The following is a 22,979-nucleotide window of genomic DNA, read 5'->3' on the forward strand; positions in this document are numbered from 1 at the left end:
TGAGTATTTTAAATCCCCCAAAGAGAAGTAATGCTGCTCCCTACGAAACTCTGAGCTATTCACCTTAAGCTGATGGGAATCAAGGGGAACAAGCAAATGGAACTTCAAAGCTCCTACGAGGCCACCAGCTCTGCTCAGCACGGCTGACGGAAGTGGCTGCCAAACTCACACAGCTCAGGCTTTTGAAGTCTAACCGACTGCCTCCCATTAGCTGAGCGATACAGTCGCTGCTGTACGGTGGCAGCCGCTGGTCTTGTGAAGCTCTGCCTTCTTGGGCCAGGGCTGCCTATCATCTCAGCAGAGAAAGGTAGCCGGGGAGAGGTGGGCGCCAGGAAGAGGGAAAAAGGAAAGCCCATCATCTCTTAACTTTAAGCAATGAAAAATGGAGCAGAGGTGGAGATAGGAGGGCAAGCAAAAGAAAACCAGCTGAGCGTATTTGCGGAAACTTTCTTGTATGGCTAAAAACTCTGTGAGAAGTATATTGTTTTGTTTTTTAATGAAACAAATGAAAGCTATTTAATAAAAACACGATATAACACAAAGTTCTAAATATAGATGATAAATGCATGAAAGTATCTGTATGGCGATTTATTTTAGCTAGGAACATTACCAGTTTAATCCAGCCTGTCTTTATAAGTACTTAGGGTAATGACACATTAAGGAAAAATTTTCAAACCCTTCAAGGGTACCAAGATTATGAAAACTGTCTGCAGGATTTAAGTGCTTCTCTGCCACCTTGTGGTAGCCCCCTCAAATTGCAGGTACCAATCCTAAAAAGAACAACGAAGTTCTAGAAGGTGGGCTTTAAAAGCTACCCTTATAAACACATACTAAACCTCTGCGCACACATAAACATGGACGCTACTAACTTTTCCAGACCTGTAGCAAAAGCTGTCCCTAGAGTATGACGGACTTTCATTACATGGGGTCCCTGAGCTGCTTATAACAACAGAGACAAATGAGACCAGGAGACTTTCGACTAATGTTAAAAAAAAAAAAAAACCCGAATGCTCACTGCAGTATTATTTGCAAAAGCATAAATAAGGACGTGGCTTAAATGGCCATCATCATGGGAACGATTACATAAATTGTGGCGCATCCACACAATAAAATATTAAGGAGTTGCTAAAAGTAAAATGGGTAGTAGATCTTCATGTACTGGCAGAAGGATGTCTGAGATATCTTTAGATAGAAAAAGCAAGTCATTGAACATTTAAAAATTCTTAAAATGTATGCACTTTTACATAAAGAGGTCCAAAAGGATAGAGAACAAACTATTTATCCAAGTTATCAAAGGGATGGTAAGACTTTTCACTTTTATTTTTACCCTCTTTTATACGGTTTTAATTTTTTTCCAGTGAATATAATGTTTTCCTTTAACTAGTTCCATAACATCAGCAGCTGCATGAAAGTTGAAGTTTCCTTCACCTTCAGCACATGCCCCCCATGGTCACTGAGCTTTTGTAACATCTGCCCCCTCTTTCCCATGTAAATACTCCTTGTGATGTTCACATTCCCTAGTTCCACACACCCCCAGGTGGTCCTAGAGCTTCAGTCCCACTCTACACAGACAAGCTTTCTGCCAATTTTCACACTCTTCAATACATTCAAGTCTCGGTCAGATCTGTGTCAGCTGTGGGGTGGCAGGCCTTGCTGTGCTATTGTCCAAGAGGTTAGTAGCCTCAGGGGAGTGTAGGGAAGATGAAATAGACATTGGCAATGAGGTTTCTGACCATTCAAGAGAGAACATCAAAAAGAGAACTCTGATCCATCCCCCTCTCGCTAATCTATCCACTCTCCTCTGTTCTTACCTACCTTCTACCTGATCCTGACCCACATCCTCTCCAGTTTTCTCATGGTTAGACATCACATCATCCATGCATTCAACAACAACCTCCCTGATCTTAAGCTTGTTCCACCCATGCCTAGGTAAGCAAGCTCCCTGGAACACACTGGTCTTTCTAGACTAGAATCTGAACACACTTTTGACACAGGCAGAGACCTGTTGCCTGCTTATCAGCCTGGCCTTGATGTCTGTTGAACCCTGGGTTCCTCAAACTGTTGAGATATCCATGTTCTTTTGGAACAGAATCCCCCTCTTAACACACTTTCTATTCACATCACAGGGACTCATCTCCTTAATATATACAAAACTCCCATAAATCTTGAACCAAAAAGCCAGTGACCCAACAGAAAAAAAAAGGCTAAGAATATGAGCAGACAGTTCTCAGAAAAGAAATACAAATGACTTCTAAAAATATGAAGAGGTACTTGACTCCACTTAAAATACAATAAATACAAACCAAACTAAAACGAGATGTTATTTGTAACTATCAAAGGGACAAAGATCACCAATGTGATAACATACTTCATAGCAAGGATGTGTAGATGGAGGCATTCTCATGCCCTGCTAAGTATAAACTGGTACAACTGCTATCAAGGACCATTTGGCAATACATAAAAATTGTAAATGTGTATAACTTTGACCCAGAAATTTCACATGTAAGGTATTTACTCCAAGGATATACTCACAATGATGCAATATGATGAATACCCAAGGATATTCACTGAGGCACTGTTCATAATTTTTAAAAAGACTGCAAACAACCTAAGTTTTCATCAGTAAAGAACTAGTTAAGTGAATTATGGCATATTCATAAATGGAACACTGTGCAGCCATTCAAAAGGATAAAGTAGTTCTACATTTACTGATTTTGAATTATTGGTAACATAAGTCAAGGGAACAAAGTTAAGTACACATATGCATTTGTTTTCAAATACCTCGAATAACTCTGAAAGAATATAAAGAACCAAGGAACACTGGTTGACTCAGAGGAAGAGAATCGGTAACTGGGGGGACAAAGGTAGGAGGCTTGCTTTTGAGTTTCTACCTTTTTACTACCTTCCTTTATTTACCTTTAGAATTTTGTGTAACATCCATATATTGGTGAGTCAACAACAACAACAACCACCACATCTTAAAAAACAGATAATGTTGTCTGTACCAGCATATCTTTCAAATGTTATACTCAAATCCATTTTCCATTATGCTCATAGTCATTCTTTCTCTAAGCCCATGGACCTCCATCCGGTTAATCAGTGTCAAACTGACCCTACCCCAATGGAATTTACAGTGGATTCATGTCATTCTCCTGTTTTAAAATAAAATCAAACCCTCAGAGAATCCCTTTGTTCCTGGAGAAATGTTCAACCCGTTAAAAAGACATTCAATCTCCTTCACCATCAGCCCCAACCTGCAAGACCCCAACCTGGTCTCAGCCACACCAGACGGCTCACCACATCTCCCTTACCTGCCCATAAAATTTCCTCCCATCTCCTCTCCTCCCCTCTCTATCCAAAAAATTATATATGGCCTGTGAGGTCTACATCCAATTATTTCTTTGAGCCTTCTTTACTCTCAGGAAGAACCAATAAAACTTCTCTCTGTGCTCCTAACAGTACTTGGCTTATCCTACAAGAAGTTTACTGCTCAAAATTATATTACATTTATCATGTATGGCTCTATAGATGACTACATTTAATCTATGGTCATCTCCCTTAGATTGCAAATCCCTGGAAGAAAGAAGCCAAACACATTCATCATGTATTCCTAGTGCCTACATAATTGCCTGGCATCCACAGGTGCTTGATATATATGAACTCCTCATCACCATTTCTCCCCATGTTTTCTCATTCATCAAACTGAATTAAGAGTATTTTTCCTCCAACGCTATTTCTATGTGACTGGTTAACGTTTGCCCAATATGACATGGTACTACCTATGCAAATTTATCTCCCAAGTTTAAGCCAGACCCCTGTGCTTAGTTCTTCTTCCCAACTCTTGCACAACTGTCTGGAGTCAGCTAGACTTTGCTTTCTCCTACTAGATATCTGAGTGGCAATAGATTTAAAAAAAACCCTGCTGGTTTGTTTGCCTGCAAGTAGTTTTATATGATGTGGCGCCCATTTGGTGAGTTAGGCATGCATAAAAACTACTTGGGAGGTCAGAGTTATCTTTTCAGAAACAAATATGGATGTGGAATGAAACCTCTAGAGGGAGAACTTGCTGTCCTGCTCTGCTGCTTTACTCTTAAGTACTCTCACTCTGAAGATATTATGAATTCTCTTAAAGGAAAACATCTAAATAGTCTGCCCAGAACTATTTATGATGCTTCTATTTATGATGCATCTAGTCAAATGCAGCTTTTGGTGACTTCTGTCTCTTTAGCCACTAAGAAAGGTGATGAGAGAAACAACCTAAATGTCCGTCAACAGGTGAAAGGATAAACAAATTGTGATAAATCTGTACAATGGACTCTTACTCAGCAATCCAAATGAATAAGCAGTTGAAACATGCAACATCAAAATAGGTGAAAGAAACCGGGGACTGGGAGGAGATGAAAGAGAGAGAGAGAGAGACAGGGGACAAATTTTGTTTGACTCCATTTATGTAACATTCTAGAAAGCACAAAATAATCTTCATAGTAACAGAAAGCACATCAGTGATTGCTTAAGGGTTAGGGAAAGGCCAGGAGGGAAAGGAGGAAAGAATTACAAAAGAGTCATGAGGAAGCCTTTGGAGGTGATGGATACATTCACTATCTTGACTGTGAAGATGGTTTTATGGGTGTATCCATCTGCCAATTTGTCGAAACTTGTAGATGTATATATTTTAAATATATACAATTTATTGTATGCCAATTATACCCCAATAAAGCTGTTTTAAGAAAAAAAGCAGAGGTGAGGAAAAATGTCCGAGAACATATGTATACAATACTGTTTTATGGTTTTCAAAGAAGAGGGATGCTCAGTACTCACAAAATACCTTTCCAGAATGACATTTTCCTGAGAATGTCATTTTCTAGGAAGACAAGAATTGTATTTTTGAAAGGAGCAGCCGGGTTGCAAGCAGATGATTAATTATCATGGAAAATCATTGATGTATCATCGCAATTTCACAGTATTTCTTACAGTTAAAATAAAGCTCCTTCGTATCTCTCATAAAGGTATTGTGAAGCTTTAATTGATTTGTGTTGGTAAAAACCCTTGGTTACCATCATGGAAAATAATTGAATTAAGTATCAAAATATAAATGTACAACTTTTGTTATTGTTTTTATGTTTGTTTTTCTTTACAATAATCACTGCAGGGTGCCAACTCTTCTAACCCGTTGTTAGACCAGGAAAGACACTGAACTCGGGGGCTAGCATGTGTGTTGATTTAATGTTAAATTATAGAATCTACAGAGGTATTTAAAGAAACTCGTATAGCTATCTCTACATACTGGAAATCTTGTACATACCACTTGCCCACTCAGTAAGGAGCAGTAATGACTTATGCAAGTTGAATTCAAGGATATAAATCTCTGGGCTTAGTTGTATACTTTCTTTATGGGAAGGCAGACATTCTTTTGCCTTCTTTTGAGAAGAATAACTTAATATTAACTCAGCACCACAGTAAGGAAATACAATAAAAAATATAAATGACAGTATCAATCAAGAGGACAATGTAGACATCGTCCTCAGAGACACAGAGTAACTCAGTTTGTTTGAGAGACGTTTAAACAACAGGCTATATCTAGAGTAACAGACACTGCATGCAGCTCAGCAGTGACTCAGTAATTGTCCATAAGTATCACTGCTGATCCATGCACACTACATCTTCACTAACTGGTAGCCAGTATTATTTATAATTTCAGAAGTCAAAGTTGCGATTGCAACTTAACATTCACTGAGCAGGTCTGGAGAGGAGAATACCTCACTCTTTGCAAAGCAGAGATAAAGATATTCCTATGTTATCTCTCTTCCAACCAATACAATTAGACACGATAATAGAGAAAACTCATTTCAAGAAAGTGTTGATCATTGGGCAACAACAAGGTTATTCTTTAAGAGATAAATATTTTAAGAAGGACTCTTAGCTACGGATGTAGCATAGAGACTCACAGCAAAGGGGATGGTGGGGTCCACGTTTTGGATGAGACTGTCACAATGAGGCAGGTATACATACATGCAATTCATTATGGGCAACTGTAAAGAGTTTGGCAATTTATTAAGGATAGAATACAGTAGTCACAGGCTACATGTGGCAATTTACATTTAAATGTAAGTTAATTAGAATTAAAAATTCATTTCTTCACTTGCTTTAGCCACATTTCAAGTGCTCAGCAGATGCATGTGGTGAGTGGCTCCCATGTTGGACAGTGCAACCTTGAATATTCCTTTCCCACAGAAAGTTCTAGTGAATGAGGGTGGGCTAGAATGAGGCAGAGGCCAACACAGGGATGCTAAGGAAGGAACTCTGTAACAGGGACTTGAGAACGACGAGTGTACAACTGTTTACAAAGAGGCCATGTTGCTCAACTCCCAAAGAGGAGCGAGACCCTGGTTCATACTATCTTAGTCTGGCTTTCAACAAACAGCCTAGAGTTAAAGCACTCTTTATGTCCCCATGTCCTCTGGGACCTCAAAAACTAAATGTGTATTTTCCAAAAAATATTAAATCAGGAGAAATTAAGACAGCACACTTAATGTGAAATAAAGTTCATATACTCCTGTTTAAACACAGATTAGAATTTCTGTCAGAACAATACCAGTGAAAAGTTGACATTCTAATTAATACAATTTACATTATAAAGCACTGAATATCTTTATCTTGCTATTATGAAATGCCCTCTTTAAAAAAAAAATATCAAGGCTCCACTGAATAGGGAATTGAGTACCAAGGGCAATATTTAAAAACCCATGTACAAGAGAGGTGGTTAGGGTCACTGGCATTTTTACACACCATCAACCCAGGTCTCTAAAAAGGGAAGCAATACACTCATCCTCTTACACATAGTTTTGTCATCTTTTATCATCCACAAAGCTATTTTCATGCAGCAATAGGATTTTGAGGCTGTTTTACTTGCAATGATATAAAACATAGTGCAAACCGCAAACACCAAAAGCCTAACACAACCTCGCTCTCCTTCCCCTCTCTCTCGCTCTCTCTCATTCTCTCATTTAACATCACAGGGAACCGTCAGGAACCCCGTGAATTTGCACACATGTAGGACTCCCACACAATGTTTATTCAATCCAAATTCTGAGTGTGTAAGAGGGGCAGAAAATCAACCCCACAGTTGGGTACCCAAGGATTCGTGTTCATTGCCTTTGTCAATTTTATGCTATTGGTGAAAGGAATAAAGATGAGATCCTTAAAGCCTGAATTTTCATTTCCTATGACAACGTGCTTTTTCTTCATGCTTTATCACACTCCACTACTTGGTTTCCACCCCTTCATAATTGATATCGGCCATTTGAAGCATTCAGTAAAAACCTCATGAGGTTCATCAAATGTCCCCCAGTCTATAATTCTTGCTGCTAACATATTCAGAAGCATATTCATCCAAGTATTTTCCACTTCCCCTCCATGTTTCCCTGTGCACAGGGACGAGTGTAATGACAGTTGTATTAATTATATGCTGAAAAAATCACATAGCAGCAAAAATGATGGAGATCATCATTTTAAATATTTTATTAAAATAACCCAGTGTAGAACAGATAATGTAGACCCTCTTGATAATGAGAGGTTCATTAATTTTACAAGAATTCTAGAAAGCTTAGAATGGTCATCAAAATTATCTCTTTCATTTATTTGTTTTTTCAGAAGAGGAAAAACCTTCAATCACAGCTTTAGAGAACAAGAGTCGAGCAAAATTTCTAAGGTATTTTTAAGTTAATTACTTACCTTTCTGGGAAAAGTTTTGAAAAAAATAGCTTGAAATACGAAGGATTTAAATTTCATAGTATATTACTTGAAATGCCTGTAAATGTTCAGCTTCTGCAGTTTACCCCATTAAAACTTGGTTTCATTAGCATATAATGACTTCTGATAAATAAAATTGATATTCCCCATAAACAAACAAGCCGTGCATTAAAATACTTCCATTACAAACAGCAGAAGTAACACAGTCTTGCCTACCAAGTGTGTCTCCAGGTACAGCTTAAGGCCATCCGTCTCTGCTTTAGGAGGTGTCCAATTCTCAGTGGTTTCCATGGCTTCATTTAACCACTGAATGAATTCATCCAGCTTGTTTACAAACCCCTTTGTGACAGAAAAGAGAAAGGGGAAAAAGGACAAGAAAAACATGTTAGTTGATCATTTCTTTAAAGCCAATCTGAAAAATTCCAAACCTCATGGAGGATAAAATTGATACCACTGCCTTCCCCTTCTAGTTCCACACTGTGGAATGGAATTTCCACTATTCCTGACACTGAAATCTATCAAAATAGAAAGACATTGTGCATGACTCCCTCTGAGTTTTTCCCTAGGAACATGTTTTTCTGAAGAATTTGGATTGTCGGGTGTCTTTATAAAGGTGTCCTCCGATCATCAAAACATTTCTGGTGTCTGACAAGTGCCCCCTCACCAAAAAATCAGGTCAGGCCTATGAGGAGCACTCCCTGGCTTTGGGGGATAAAAGCATTCCCATGAAGATGGGAATGGCTTCTTTACTCAGAAGCCAATGGAATTGAGTTGCCTTAACTGAACTACAAATCTATTTTTAAATCACATAAGTGTTTAAAGGGATTTGGATGGGTTCTACTGACAGCCCAACTGTCTGTGGCTGAGCCTGGGTTCTAAGAAGCAAGGAACGGCAGACGAGGTGGGATCAATGAACAAAAATGTAAACACCTGACTCTGGGTGTGTCCCGCACATAAAGAAATATTCTTGGCTAGGAAGCACAAATAACAATAATCTTGCAATTTTTCAAATAGTGGTTATAAAAATTTATTGACCATTTAAAAGAACACATCTGTAGAAACGGAAAATATTTGGAAAAAAATGAAAGCCCAGCTATGAATCTAAAGGAAAGAAATAGGGCTGGGCGCTTGATTTCTGTGTCTAGGTAAACAGCACCACCTGGAGGTCAAAAGGAGCAAGAACCGGCTTCTACATTTGTGCTCGCTGAAATGGCTTGGGATGCTATTTCTCTATCACACTTAACCCGTTCTTCAGATTTGCCTTTTGATTAATTTTGATTAATATTTTTAATGCTTAACTGAGGATATCCTGAGACCGAATTGAGAATAGGTGAAAATTCATTTTCTTTATCGTGCTTCTCAGAAGCTAGGCTTCTGTTACTCAGTTTTCTCCTAAATAATAGTTTAAGATTTATAACCCTTTAATTCCCACAGTTGATTGGCCTCAAAATGATTATTTAAAAAAAGAGAAAATGGGACTGAGAAGGGTGGTAAAGATAAAGGCAGACAAATAACACTCAGAAACACATTCCTGTCTGTCAAAGGGAGATAGAGCAGAGATGTGGGCATGGAGGCCCAAGGAGTCTATCAGACTGTCCCACCACGCTCTGGGATGTCGCCGACCCACGTGGAGCTCAGCCAATCATCCCACCTGGTAGAGTATCCTCTGTTTTCCCACGTTGCTAAATGTCACCCAAAGCTTTCCCTATTTTAACCCCATTGTGCCAAGATCAGAGGATAATCACACACATCCTTTTGAAAACCTACCCTAATCAGGTTGTTTTGGTAAAGCCAGTAAGAAATATCAAGTTAGGGTCATCTTAATTAGAAGCTAAGGCCTGGAGTGGCTCAGTCGTTAAGCATCTGCCTTTGGCTCAGGTCATGATCCCTGGGTCCTGGGATCGAGCCCTGCATCGGGCTCCCTGCTGCGTGGGAAACCTGCTTCTCCCTCTCCCACTCCCCCTGCTTGTGTCCCCTCTCTTGCTCTCTCTCTCTGTCAAATAAATACATAAAATATTTTTAAAAAAAGAAGAAGAAGAAGAAGAAGAAGAAGAAGAAGAAGCTAAGGCCTATGCATTTGCAAATGGCTTGTCTGAGAACCACGAGGTAGTTTAACATGCCTCAAGTCCTAGCCTCCAACACCAAGCTAATGACATCACTGAGGTTCCTTTAGTCATCACTCAGAAGTGTTTCTTCCAGGTGAGGTGAAAAACATACCCAACAGGGATGGTTTCATGAATTTCACATGATACATTTCCCTACCAAATGCGTTTTTCTGATGATCCTCCCAAATCACCCTTTTCTCTAATTTTCTCATATTGTATTTTGTTCTAAATGCTAGGGATCCATGCCAAGTAATTCTTTTTGCCCTTTCTCATATATTTAGGGTATTGGTTGGTCCGCTCTTTCTCCTTTTCTGCATTTCCATAAATCTGAGAGTTGCTTTGTTTTTCATTTCCTCCAAATACTTGAGTCTTTTAACACAGATGTTACGTCAGTTTCACTTTTTTTAGTCAAGCCTCCCACCTGTTTAAAACACCACTCCCCAAGTCCCTCTTTCTGGAAGACTGCCCACGATTCAGAACACATAAGAAATTCTTACCTGACTCAAGGTTTACCATAGATCCCTACAGATGTATACAGTAAATCTATGAGCAGAAACAAGGGTAGAGTGTGTCCTAATTCTTGATTCTTGATTCTCTCATAATTAAGTTCAATGAAAAATTAAGATATTCTTTGTTGGCCAAATGGACTTACAGAAATATCATCTACAGAACCTCATGAGAATATCAGAGTCTAGATGGTTGATAATTGTGAGATGAAATGGTATTTTACATTATTAAATAGTATTTACTATTGAATTTGGACTTCAGTGGTTTTTATCTGTAAATTGGTTTGAGGAGAAAATTAAGTCAGGAAGTAAATTATTTTGGAGACAACTGATTAAATCCAAGAAGACAAATAGTAAAAGATGTCGTTTGAAATATAACCAGTTATATACTATTTATTATCCTCTCTTCCTCCAAAAAAACAAGCAAACCAAACAATGTGATTGCATGGGCACCTCATGACAAAAGGTTGGTCTCAGCCAAAGAGTATTAAACAATGTGTGACAACCTTCCTAACGGAACCATGATTACGGAGTTAGCTGAAATCCATGAGATGCAGACTAGGCAAACTCACGGGACCCAGGTGAACCTTTCCGGATGGTCTCTCTGCATAGCCTAGCCAGACAGCAGAACCACGGCTGTCTGACACAGAGGAAACAGCGGTCCAGTCCGGGCTTCCCTCTGGGTCTCCTCTGAATTATATCCCTACCTCACCAATTTTCATCTGTTGCACCTTTTCTCAACTCTTTTCTTGCCAGTGCTAAAAAGTTTCATGCATCACAATAGAAACCTGGAAAATCCTTGTAATCTTATAATAAAAAGCTAAACACACCTCCCTCTTAGGGAGCGCTTAGCTTCCACCTCCCCTCCTGTTCATACGTGTAGCCACAAAATATAGACAGAAATCATAAAGGCAAATGACACTGGAGTCCATCCAATTCTTGATACCTTTGTTATCTGTTGTTTCTCCACTTTTCCCAGTCCCTTGATGTGTGCACTGGCACCAGCCTTCTGTGTTGTGGACAGTGTACTAGTCCCATATCAGGAGATGCTCTCCTTAGAAAGACCAGCTAAGTGCCACTCAATATACCGAACCATACAACGTGCAGGAGAACTCACATTTGGATGCATACAACCAATATTTGATGCTAATTTTTAGAAACTCTGCGAGAGTCCTTGTGGTGTGAATGAAGGAAAATGAGGTGACATATGTTAACAACATAGGAAAATGGGGAAAAATACAAATTTTTATTTATTTTATAATACAGGTCAAGACCTAGCATAACAAATACTGGGCACTCATTCACTTTTTTAACCAATATTTATTAAGTGCCTACTCTGTGTAAAGCATACTGCTGGGAATTATTGGGAATAAAAAGATAAATATCACTGCAGCAAAAATTTTAGCAGAACATAAAGCATGTCTTAACACTGGCCTACGCAATTCAAGTAATTTTGATAGTCGAAAAATTTTGACAGTCAATAAAAGAGTTGGAATATTCTCCTGGATTTTTCTGTGAAATGTATTCTGCCTGCATCAGAATTCTGTCTGTATCCAAATTTGTTATTTTTATTTTTTTTTAAAGATTTTATTTATTTATTTGACAGAGAGAGACATAGCGAGAGAGGAAACACAAGCAGGGGGAGATGGAGAGGGAGAAGCAGGCTTCCCTGCAGAACAGGGAGCCCGATGTGAGGCTCGATCCCAGGACCCTGGGATCACGACCGGAGCCGAAGGCAGACACTTAATGACTGAACCACCCAGGCGCCCCTGTTCTTATTTTTAGTATTTGACCCACCTGCGTTTGTTTCTCTAATATTTTGAGTTTACACTTACTTACGTTGGAGATTCCAGGATGACTATAAAACTCAGATTTCCTTCATGACACAATCCAACACTGCCATCGCACTACATAAAAGCACATTTCATGCACGTTCAACTCACCACTACAGGCTGAACTGCACATCTCTGAAAGGCCACATTCTAGCCTTCACTGATCAAACTCCTGCCAAAGTATCTTACCTGCTTAGTCTCTCTCCTGTCATTTTTCGATCACCAGTTTTCTGGCTGTCCCTTTCCACCCATTCTTCCATTACCCTTCTCTGCCTCCCGCCAAGCTCTCCAGGGGCACACTGAGTGGGACTCAGTCCACAGGCCCCTGTCCTCCCAGGCCACCCGCTTAATAGTATCCTTCGGAATGGGTCCCTGACATATTCATATCTGACACAGGTTTTGAGAGTCTGCAAACTCTTCACTGGAGCCAAGCCAGGATTAGACACCCAGAAGAAACCCTTGCCATCCAACATCTGAGAGAGAACTGCCCAGGCAGCCTTGATACCACCCACTGAGTGCACACTTCCCACTTTCAAATCATTTGCATTTTAAAAATTCCTTAATAAAGTGCTTTTTAAAAATCTTACTTTTGTCAATCAGAGAAAGACATGTATCATATGATCTCACTGATATGAGGAATTCTTAATCTCAGGAAACAAACTGAGGGTTGCTGGAGTGGTGGGGGGTGGGAGGGATGGGGTGGCTGGGTGATAGACATTGGGGAGGGTAGGTGCTATGGTGAGCGCTGTGAATTGTGCAAGGCTGTTGAATCACAGACCTGTACCTCTGAAACAAATAATACATTATATGTTAAAAAAAAAAAAGAAGAAGAAAAAGAAGAAGATAGTAGGAAGGGAAAAATGAAGGGGGGGGAAATCGGAGGTGGAGACGAACCATGAGAGACTATGGACTCTGAGAAACAAACTGAGGGTTCTAGAGGGGAGGGGGGTGGGGGGATGGGCTAGCCTGGTGATGGGTATTAAAGAGGGCACGCTCTGCATGGAGCACTGGGTGTTATATGCAAACAGTGAATCATGGAACACCACACCAAAATCAACCAATCAATCTTACTTTTAAACTTTCTAAAGCGTCAGTCTCTTTAAAGACTAAGCAGGACAGTCCAAGTGCATGCAAATGCACACTTTCAGGTTTGTAAAAAATGATTTGCTAGAGCTCTCACCTGGTTAACATATATTTGAAGATTCTATTCACAGGGAAATTTTACCCCTGAGTCTTGCAAATAGCTATCCTCTCATGACAGGTTAAGAATGCCCGTTACTTCTTTTATTTTCCCACCTATTTCTCTCTACAACAAACCTGGTTTGGTTAAACACAAACTGGAGGTTGCCCTCCTCCGGCAAGGCTGTCGTGTGGAGCACGACTAAGAAGGGAGCGCCTTCCTTGTGTCAGGGATGGGACCAGAAGCCAGCATTACAGTAGGAAATGGGACATGGTCTCTGCCTTACAGTATTGAAAGCCTAGGGGGTCATTTTGTATAGAATTCCATGATTTTTAGACCACACTGAAAACGAAACCTATTTCTCTAAGAGGGTAAAGGGGGACGTCTACAACAGGAAGTAGATGCCATGTTGTCACAAGTGTGTGGAATGGTGCTGATTCTGATCATTGTACAGATGAGGAAACTGAGGGTCAACGAAAGTGAGTGACTTGCCTATGGTAAGAGTTGGCGGAGTTGGGCTCAAACCCACATCTCACCCCACAGTCAGTTTCTCTCAGTGCACCACACTGACCTCTAGAAATAGTATTCTCAGAGACATGCCATTGGATCCAGATGAAAGAAAAGCAACAATTCTTCCCAGCCCTACAGTCTTGGCACTGAGGCAAAATTCTCTAAGTTCTCAGTCCTTCCCCTTCACTATTTTCTGTTCATTTTTCTGAAAGGAGATCTTTGATGAAGCTAGATGCTTAGCAAGGAACACACACCTTTTTTTTTTTCCCCAAGCAAAAATCACTGTAAACTTCACTTGTAACTCATGGAAAATTTCAATCCAAAATGTAAAGAAGTTACATGCAGGAATTAGCCAATTCTAGCAGTGCTTCAATTACAGATGAATCTGACTCAGTTTAATCACAGAGAAGATGACCCTTAGTTCTCAGGAGTTCAGCCAAGGACCTCAACTGCTAATTTCTTTTTGTTGTTAGAATGTGTGTGTGTGTGTGTGTGTGTGTGTGTGTGTGTGTGTGTGTGTGTACACCCTCAGAAGGATTCTCATTTCTCACTGGACAAAGAAATCAAGCATGATGTCTGACCTCATCTAGATCAAATTAGCTGCCTTCAGACAGGGATATACTGAAGGGCATCAAAAAAGTGAACTATGTTCACTATATTTATGGAAAAATTGTTCAGCCTCTGCTGTTGAATCTTTTAAACCTTTATTAAAATGTGTTTACCCCTTTCTTAGTATTCCAAGATTCAAAGATTCACTGAATGATCTCATCTGAACAATGCTGGCTGAAACAAACTATACTCACTGTGTGCCAGGACCTTTTAAAAGTATTTTATATACAACAGATCATTTGAGCTTCATACCGAACTTCATGTGAGGTAGGTAGTATTGTGACCTGTTTTACAAGTGAGAAGACTGAGGCTCTGAGAGCTGAGGAGACCTGTCCAGTACCATATGGCTAGAAGGTAGTGGACTAAGAACGTGAATCCGGACAGCCTCATTGGCAACACATGAAATCATGAAAGGCCTACTGATTTAACAATTTATCTAAGTCCCTAGCAGAAATTAGAAGTTGAAAAACATTTAAATGAGGATTAACTGTGGGGGGCAGGAGAGGTTATATTAAAAGAGAAAAAAAAAATTCCCATCATGAACCAATATGGATGTTATTAAGAGAACAGTTGCTGCAACCTGACAAACTGAATTTGATTCCAGGCTCCATCCACCTCTTACTAACAGCATAAAGCAAATGAGCTACTTAATGTCTCTGAACCTCATTTTCTTCATCTGTAAGAGAGGGACTATAATATCCATCTTGGGTTTACATGAGGATTTCAAGAAAAATACATGTTTTAAAGCCTGATGTAAAATGAGGGCTTGATAAGTGATTTTTAAAAAGATTTTGTTTATTTATTTGAGAGAGAGAAAGAGTGTGCACCTGTGAGTCAGGGGAGGAGCAGAGGGAGAAGGAAAGAGAGAATCAGACTCCCCGCTGAGCGTGGAGCCTGACACAGGGCTCGAGCCCATGACCCTGACATCACAACCTGAGCTGAAACCAAGAGTTGGATGGCACTTACCACCCAGGCACCCCTTGATAAATGATTCTTAAAAATCATTCCTATTTAACAAGCTCCAATTTGATCTTTTATCTCATTCACTCAGAAAGTTTTGATTATTCACTAAGCACACAGCACTGTGCTAGGCCACAGGGGAGAAGGATCAGAAAAGTCCCCACACAGCCACAAGGTGAGAGGGGCATGCAGAGGAAGGAGTCGTGACTTCTGTCTCAGGTCATCAGATGAAACAACACAGCGGGGGCAGCACCTAAGCCTGCAGGCCAGCAGGGATTTCCAGATCTCCTTATTCCACCAGAAAGTCTGAGGGGGATCACATTTCTCTACTAATAGCCAAAAGTTTAAGAATAATCTGGCTTTTCAAAACAGGCCACATGCTTTGGAGCCGATCTTTACACTAACAATGGCTACCAAAGAGTAATCGCAATCCTCTTAGCCTATGCACAAGGAAGCTTTATTTAGGCTCTGATAACTGGAAGAATTAGAACTCCATTTAGAAGCAAAAGTATGCATTGTAATTTTATATGTGTATTTACCAACATATATATTTAGTCTTCCATATACACATAGTTCTTATATGAAATGCCTAATTTAGATTTTTACACAAGAGTAGTCAAATGCAATTTACCTTTCCTAACCACCTATCTATGTACTTAATGTGCCACTCAAGACCCAGAGGCTCAAGATAAAAGGCCAAGGAGTTAAAAGAGGTGCTTTGGATTCTACCACCTCACACATTTACCCATGTTCCTACCCACAAAATCTAACACAGTGCAAGTAATTGACAGAAGGGAGGATATGGTGTGTGCTTTTAGGAAAAAGATTGAAGAGAAAATGAAATGGTTTAAGGCAGTTTTAACTCTGATGCCACAAGAAAACTGAAACACTGAAATGTTTTATGAAATATTTAAGCTTCTTTTCTAAGGGTTGAATGGGATGACTTTAGAATATAAAAATATTCCTGATAAAATTATCCCAGAATAAAAATAAAAGGCTGTCAGTTGAAAAGAGAGGGCAAAAAAAAAAAAAAAAAAGAAAAAAGAAAAAAGAAAAAGAAAAAGGCATGGAATGGTATTATCTGAAACTGACCAGGTGGGAAGTTCTATTCTGAACTCAGTATCATGTAGAAAGGATAAATTGAGCTGATTCATCATCTTCAAATACTGTTGACACTAGTTTAAACTGGGAAAAGAAAAGCCCAGAAAGATCCCTGATTCTCACAATGGGAAAGAGGGTCCTCCAACAAATCCAGAGTTTAGGTTCAGTTGCTCCCTATTGGTTTATAAAAAGAAGTGATCAACAAATTTAAGGGCAAAACAAGATCAAAATGCATATCATCAAAGTCTAATAAAAAAAGGAATGAATAAAAGAATTGGGAATAAACTGGAACAAATAGCAGGTCAATATTTATGGAGCACTTATGTGTCAGGCACTTACTCAATTCTTACAACAACACTATGCTACAAGATTCCCACACTGTCTGTTTTATAGAAGGGAAAACTGAAGTACAGACGAGCTCGAGTACTTATACAACTGTGAACACTTTCACAGGACTGAAGCTGGGGATCCTCCCGGGGAGTCGGGCTACCCCAAAGCTTTGCTCACTTACTCTGAGGGAGACCTAGCCTCAAATACCCCAGTCCTCCAGAGGCACTGAATGAGCACATCAGGTCACCTGCCTTTCTCACCAGACTTATTCCCTTGAGGTTCCCAGGGAGAAAAACAAAGGACAGTAACATCCACTATGGCACATTCTTGTTTCCCAAGCCTTCGTGAGAACCCCAGCCCATGCCACCCAGCTTCACCCAGTCCCGTCACAGCCAAGTCCCCACACTCTGTGCTCTCTCTTTTCAGTCCCCCTTTTTCTCCTCCTTTCTTGACCACTGTTTGTCTTTTGCCTTTTTCTTCTCTTTCCTCCTCTCCTAGTCCCTCCCTTCTCTCAGTCTCCACTCCTCTTCCCATTCTTTTGCTCCCCTCCCTTCCTCTCCTCCTCTCTTCCTGTTCACTCCTTCTCTCTCTGTTCTACATCTTTTGGTCTCCCCTGACCTAATCAGCTGGAGCTAATTAATCACTTTTAATAAACATTTCCCGACATGTCCATAAAGTTTTGAGGCTGCTCAAAAAAGGGGCTGCTCCTTGACACTGAAGTACAGAGCTGAAAATGCTGTTATAATCCTGTATTTAGATTAGCTCTAAATACCTTCCTGATTAGTAAGACCTCCTTGCAAATCAAATATCTGGAACAAGAACACATCTGGCTAGACGGGGGTATTTATAAAATGCTAAGATTACTCAAAAGATTACCTGTGATTGTTGAGTTGTTATTTATCTAAATATTCTCAACTTTCTTTAGGGAACAGATAGCTCTTTAAAGTAATAATAAAGTTATTATTTTTAGGAAAAAATTAGAATTCCACATGGAGAGTTTATCATAATGAGTGAAAAAGAAAACAGCCAGCTTTAGTGAAAGGGATAAGAAATTTTCAAATGATATATCCAACAAAGGGTTAATATCCAAAATATATAAAGAATTTATACAACTCAACACCAAAAAACCAAACAATCTGATTAAAAAATGGGCAGAGGACCTAAATAGACATTTTCCCAAAGAAGACATACATATGGTCAAGAGACATGAAAAGATGCTCAACATTACTAATCAGAGAAATGCAAATCAAAACCACAATGAGATATCACTTCGAACTAGTCAGAATGCCTAGTATCAAAAAGACAAGAAATAACAAGTGTTGGTGAAGATGTGAAGAAAAGGGAACCCTTTTGGTAGGAATGCAAATTGGTGCAACCACTGTGGGAAACAGAATGAAGTTTCCTCTCAAAAAATTAAAATTCGAAATACCATATGATCCAGTAATTCCCCACTACTGGGTATTTACCCAAAGAAAACAAAAACACTAATTTAAAAAGATATATGTACCTCTGTTTATTTGTTTATTGCAGCATTATTTACAATAGTCAAGGTGGGAAACAACCCAAGTGCTCATTGATAGATGAACAGTTAAAGAAGATATGGTATGTATACATGTATTTAGGAATATCCCTCAGCCATAAAAAAGAATGAGATCTTGCCATTTGTGACAACATGGATGGATGTAGGGGGCATTATGCTAAGTGAAATAAGTCAGACAGAGAAAGACAAACACCATATGATTTCACTCATATGTAAAATAAAAAAGCAAAACAAAGCAAAAACAGATGCATAAATACAGAGAACAAACTGGTGGTTGCCAGAGGAAGGGGGTGGGGGCATGGGCAAAATGTGTGAAGGGGAGTGGGAGATGCCATTTATGGCTTCCAGTTATGGAATTAATAAGTCACAGGGATGAAAGGTATAGCACAGGGAATACAGTCAATAGTATTGTAATAGCCTTGCATGGTGACAGATGGGCGTTACACTTGTGGTGAGCAGAGCGTAATTAGGTATAGAATGGTTGAATCACTATGTTGTACACCTGAAACTAATGTAACATTGTGTGTCAACTATACTTCAGTTAAAAAAAAATAAGTCATGGAGACAAAAAGTACAGCACAGGGAATACAGTCAATAATATTGTAACAACGTATGGTGACAATGGTGACTATATTTATCTTGGTGAGCACTGAGCAGTAATGTACAGAATTGCTGAATCACTATGTTGTACACCTGAAACTAATATAACATTGTATGTCACTTATATATATCAATAATAAAGTTTTAAAAAGAAGAAAATTGCCACCTTTCTACCCAAAGAACTTCAGGTTGGTGAGTCAGTAAAGAACAGAAATTCAACCACTGCACTATCATTAGAGCCAAGAAGGCAGAAAATAGTATTATCTAAATGCATGTGCTTGGAAAGGAGAAAGGTTTTCATAAACAAGTCTACAGAAGACCCTTAGGACCCATCTAGTTCAATGCTCCCCATTTTACAGGTGAGGAAACTGAGGCTCGGCAAGGTTAAGTACTTGGCTGATAACACACACCCAGTACGTAGCCAAGTCAGAAAAACTCAGGGGAGTTTGTGCTGGGCGGAGCAAGATGGCGGAGGAGTAGGAGACCTGGATTTCGTCTGGTCTCAGGAATTCAGCTGAATAGGGATCAAACCATTCTGAATATCTACGAACTCAACAGGAGATCGAAGAGAAGAATAGCAACAACTCTCTGAACAGAAAAGCGACCATTTACTGGAAGGTAGGACATGCGGAGAAGTGAATCCAAGGCGATATTCGGGAGGATAGATGGCAGGGGAGGGGGCCTCCGTTGACCGCTTCAGGCAAGTGATAGAGCCGCGGAGCACAAATCAGAACTTTTAGAAGTTGGCTCCGCTGAGGGACGTCGCTCCAGTGGCTAAGCGGGGGGTGGAACCCTTGCAGGACAGTGTGGTCTCAGGACCTTCGGGGTCACAGAAACCGAGGGTGCCTGAGTGTGCCAGAGCTCCCAGGTATCGGAGCGGGGAAGCTGGCTGCAGAGATGGAGCTGAGTCATGGGCTCTCAGCTCGGGGTTGCCATAAACTGTGATCTGTGGCCCAGTCGGGCCACTGCTCCTCCAGCAGGGACCCAACAAGCGGCAGAGCCGGGGAGACTCTCCTTCCTCCCTGGGGAGGAGCGGCGCAGGAGCACACCGCAGGGATGTGCTGGGTTTGGAGACTCCACACAGGGTCGTGTGCCAGAGATAGAAATGCCCGGTCACAGGCCGGGTGAGCATGGAGTGCGGCCAGAGACCAGGGAGACAGGAGTGACTGACTGCTTTTCTCTGGGGGTGCACTGAGGAGCAGGGCCCCAAGTTCTCGGCTCCTCCAGACAGAGATTGGGAGGCCGCCATTTTCACTCTTGTCCTCCAAAACTGTACCGAGAGCTTGCAGGGAACAAAAGCTCCTGAGAGCAAACCCCAGCAGCTTGCTTAGCCCCAAAGGACAAGGGCGGGGCATTTCCGCCTCCGGCAAAGACATTTGGGAACCACGGCAACAGGTCCCTCCCCCAGAAGATCAGCGCGAACAGCCAGCCAAGACCAAGTTTACCGATCAAGGAGAACGGGAGAACTCCAGTGCTAGGGGAATACTGCACAAAGAATTCATGGCTTTTTTACCATGATTCATTAGTTTTTCAAAGTTAATTTTTTAACTGTTTTTTTTTAATTTTTCTTTTTCCCTTTTACAACCAACATCTTATCAATCCCTTTTTGAAAAAAAACATTTTTTTTTTCATTTTTAGAGTCATATTCTATCCCTTCATAGTAGATACCCTTATTTTTGGCAGATATATATATAAGTTGTTCTCTCTTTAAAATTTTGAGATATAATTTCTTCTAACAGATCAAAATATGCCCTAAATCACTAGTGTATGGCTTTTTTCTAGTCTCCTGCCTGATCACATTCTCTCCCTTTTCTTTTTCTTTTTTTTTTAAATCTTCTTTCTTTTTTCAACTTCTTATCAATTCCTTTTATAAAATCTTTTATAATTTCCATCTTTACAATCATCTTCCATCCCTTCATTGTATCAACCCTTATTTTGTACATATATAAGTCTTTGTTTCTTTAAAATTTTAGGAGGCACTTTTTTCTAACAGACCAAAATACACCCAAAATCTAGTGTGTGGCACTGATCTATGCACTAGCCTGATCATATTTGATCATATTCTGTTTTTTTTTATTTTGTTCTGTTTTTGTTTGTTTTTATCTTTTTCTTTTTTTTCTCTCTTTCTTTTTTCTTTCTTTCCCTTTCTTTTCCCCTGGTTTCAGGTCTTTTCTGATTTGTTTAAGAGTATATTTGCTGGGGACGTTGTTAACCTGTTAGTATTTTGTTCTCTCATTCATCTATTCTCCTCTGCACAAAGGAGTGACAAAAAAAATCACCTCAGCAAAAAGAACAAGAGGTAGTACCGTCTCCCAGGGGCCTACTCAATACGGACATTAGTATGATGTCAGACCTAGAGTTCAGAATCATGATTTTAAAGATACTAGCTGGGCTTGAAAAAAGCATGGAAGTTATTAGAGAAACCCTTCCTGGAGAAATAAAAGAACTAAAATCTAACCAAATCAAAATCAAAAAGGCTATTAATGAGGTGCAATCAAAAATGGGGACACTAACTGCGAGGATAAATGAGGCAGAAGAAAGAATCAGCGATATAGAGACCAAATGATGGAAAATAAAGAAGCTGAGAAAAAGAGGGAGAAACAACTACTGAATCACGAAGGCAGAATTCGAGAGATAAGCGATACGATAAGACGAAACAACATTAGAATAATTGGGATACCAGAGGAAGAAGAAAGAGAGAGTGGGGCAGAAGGTATATTGGAGCAAATTATAGCAGAAAACTTCCCTAATGTGGGTAAGGAAACAGGCATCAAAATCCAGAAGGCACAGAGAATCCCTCTCAAAATCAATAAAAATAGGTCAACACCCCAACATCTAATAGTAAAACTTATGAGTCTCAGAGACAAAGAGAAAATCTTGAAAGCAGCTCGGGAGAAGAGATATGTAAACTATAATGGTAGCAACGTTAGACTGGCAACAGACCTATCCACAGAGACTTGGCAGGCCAGAAAGGACTGGCATGTTATCTTCAGAGCACTAAACGAGAAAAATATGCAGCCAAGAATACTATATCCAGCTAGGCTGTCATTTGAAAATTGAAGGAGAGATAAAAATCTCCCAGGAGAAACAAAAACTAAAGGAATTTGCAAACACGAAACCAGCCCTATAAGAAATATTGAAAGGGGTCCTCTAAGCAAAGAGAGAGCCTAAAAGCAACATAGACCAGAAAGGAACACACACAATATACAGTAACAGTCACCTCACAGGCAATACAATGGCACTAAATTCATATCTTTCAATAGTTACCCTGAATGTAAATGGGCTAAATGCCCCAATCAAAAGACACAGGCTATCAGATTGGATAAAAAAACAAGACCCATGATATGCTGTCTGCAAGAGACTCATTTTAGACCCAAAGACACTCCCAGATTGAAAGTGAGGGGGTGGAAAACCATTTACCATGCTAATGGATACCAAAAGAAAGCTGGGGTGGCAATCCTTATATCAGACAAATTAGATTTTAAAAACAAAGACTGTAATAAGAGATGAGGAAGGACACTATATCCTACTTAAAGGATCTGTCCAGCAAGAAGATCTAACAATTGTAAATATCTATGCCCCTAACATGGGAGCAGCCAATTATATAAGGCAATTAATAACAAAAGCAAAGAAACACAATGACAACAATACAGTCATAGTGGGGGACTTTAACACCCCCCTGACTGAAATGGACAGATCATCTAGGCAAAAGATCAACAAGGAAATAAAGACTTTAAATGACACACTGGACCAAATGGACTTCACAGACATATTCAGAACATTCCATCCCAAAGCAATGGAATACACATTCCTCTCTAGTGCCCATGGAACATTCTCCAGAATTGATCACATCCTAGGTCACAAACCAGGTCTCAACCAGTACCAAAAGATTGAGATTATTCCCTGCATATTTTCAGACCATAGTGCTTTGAAACTAGAACTCAATCACAAGACGAA

At 39.8% G+C, this 22,979-nt stretch overlaps 1 protein-coding gene across 2 annotated transcripts in view; it reads right to left on the bottom strand.

Moving 5' to 3' along the window:
* AKAP6 (A-kinase anchoring protein 6) overlaps window positions 1-22,979 on the bottom strand; it is a 571,051-nt gene that overhangs the window by 241,708 nt on the left and 306,364 nt on the right. For both annotated transcript variants that reach the window (XM_088024647.1, XM_028114891.2), the window contains exon 6: window positions 7,966-8,088. In XM_088024647.1, the coding sequence (XP_087880773.1) occupies window positions 7,966-8,088 (123 nt within the window). The remainder of the gene's footprint in view (window positions 1-7,965; window positions 8,089-22,979) is intronic.

Source organism: Eumetopias jubatus, unplaced genomic scaffold (genome assembly GCF_037043125.1).
Source record: "Eumetopias jubatus isolate StellerSeaLion01/CBP00866 unplaced genomic scaffold, mEumJub1_p1.0 scaffold_7, whole genome shotgun sequence".
Lineage (NCBI taxonomy): Eukaryota > Metazoa > Chordata > Mammalia > Carnivora > Otariidae > Eumetopias > Eumetopias jubatus.